The sequence below is a fragment of the Penaeus monodon genome, chromosome 31, assembly GCF_015228065.2.
Source record: "Penaeus monodon isolate SGIC_2016 chromosome 31, NSTDA_Pmon_1, whole genome shotgun sequence".
NCBI lineage: Eukaryota > Metazoa > Arthropoda > Malacostraca > Decapoda > Penaeidae > Penaeus > Penaeus monodon.
This window is the reverse complement of record NC_051416.1, coordinates 2,405,840-2,407,456: the sequence shown is the minus strand read 5'-3', so window position 1 is coordinate 2,407,456 and position 1,617 is coordinate 2,405,840. Positions and strand designations below refer to the sequence as shown.

Sequence of the window (1,617 nt, the reverse complement as noted above, 5' to 3'; positions counted from 1 at the left end):
AAATGAAGGCACACCTAATGGACGTGTTGGGTGCTCCTACAGCTAAACTGTATGATTCATGTCTAGGAATGTGCAATAGAATTTTGTATCTTTAAGTAGACCTTAAATAACAAGTAACAGTTACACTGGTAGGACAATTTTTTAATACTCAAATTTAACTGGGACATGGTGGATTTTCCCAAAGTAAACCATCTAACTCAGTATAACTTGGCCTGCCAGGAATCATCAGCAGTGTTAAATCAGTCTTGAGTGTCATTTGACTAGAAATAGAACCTTGATCCACTCTCCGGTTTGTACTGTAAACAATATAAGCTTATAATACAATGGTCAACTACATATTGTTCATTTTTTATTTCTATAAACGTACTTGAAAATATTCACCACTTATTCAGAGCACCAAACTAGTGCATTTATATATCAAAATGATCCCATTGCTTCCAACTTGCAGCAACGAACACGGTCATATCAACAATCCACAACACTGTTCTAAGTATGAAGCCTCAGCCCTAAATAGTCATTTACAGGAATCATGAGCACTATAAGAAATATTTTGTGGCAGTGTTCATAGCAGTTCAATAAATCCTCCAAAAGTACAAGTACTGGCAGTAATTTCAGACCTTCAAGCTGCTATTATTTTACTCAACAATAAAGTAAAATGTTACAGAATGAAGGTTACAAACAAAGACTTCTTCATGAGAAGGAACCCAAGCCACAAACTGGCTTGGGAACACAAGTCTTCAAAATCCAACTTCCAAGACAATCTGAACGAGTAAATCATTCTGCTGGCATCAGATCTGGTCTCACTGAAGACATGCAGAACATACAGGACAGTACATTGAGATCAGCCTTGAGAGAAGTTTGAGCTAACTCCTGAACAAAGATAACATTTTCACAACACTGTCTTAGCAGTTCATGTGAAAGTTAGTGTTTTCCTCGGCTGGTCAGAGCGCCTTCCTGGTGAAACCGACGCATAGCGACGCGGGCGTGATGGCCGGGGCGACCTTCCTTGGACCGACGAGAGGTTCTGCAAGAATATAACATGTTCATAGTAGAAAAATTAAATGTAGTGGAACTGATTTTTGTGTTGAGGAACTTCTGTTACTTTGACTTTCAAAGATTCTGGCAAATAAAAGTACTTAAATACAAGCAGGCTTTTATATCATGCACTCATATAGCACTATTCATATACAGAATATGTCAAATAATACAGTGCAAATCCTAGGGTAAAGTGGAGAGAGATAATTTACAATGCTTTAGCATATTCTATGTTGATGCTTACATGCAGCACATACAGGACATGAAGCTTTTTTTAAGATACTTAATTACTGTAGAGAGGTTAACATGCTAAGAAGAATCTAGACATAGTTATGCATTAATTTTTTTTTTATATGGTCATTACAAAATGCCTTATTTTGGCTTTCCTAGGATTCTTTGTATAAGTTATACTTAGGGGCCTACTTTAATCACTCCTATCATCATTTACTACTGAGTCATCTACTTTGTATGCATTTAGTATGGATAGTGAACAAGAAACTGAGATGTCTTCACTGTTTTATGAATACTTCACATATTCTCATGTTGGCCTCTCTGAAATAAACCCAGTTCATTTCTACATAC

The 1,617-nt window shown here is 36.5% G+C and overlaps 1 protein-coding gene across 1 annotated transcript in view; it reads right to left on the bottom strand.

Annotated features, from left to right (window-relative positions):
• Positions 1 to 71: 71 nt before the first annotated feature.
• LOC119592824 (rootletin-like) overlaps positions 72 to 1,617 on the bottom strand; it is a 148,678-nt gene continuing 147,132 nt past the window's right edge. The window contains exon 41 of the mRNA XM_037941730.1: positions 72 to 1,024. Within this exon, the coding sequence (XP_037797658.1) occupies positions 1,023 to 1,024 (2 nt within the window). The 3' untranslated portion in view covers positions 72 to 1,022. The remainder of the gene's footprint in view (positions 1,025 to 1,617) is intronic.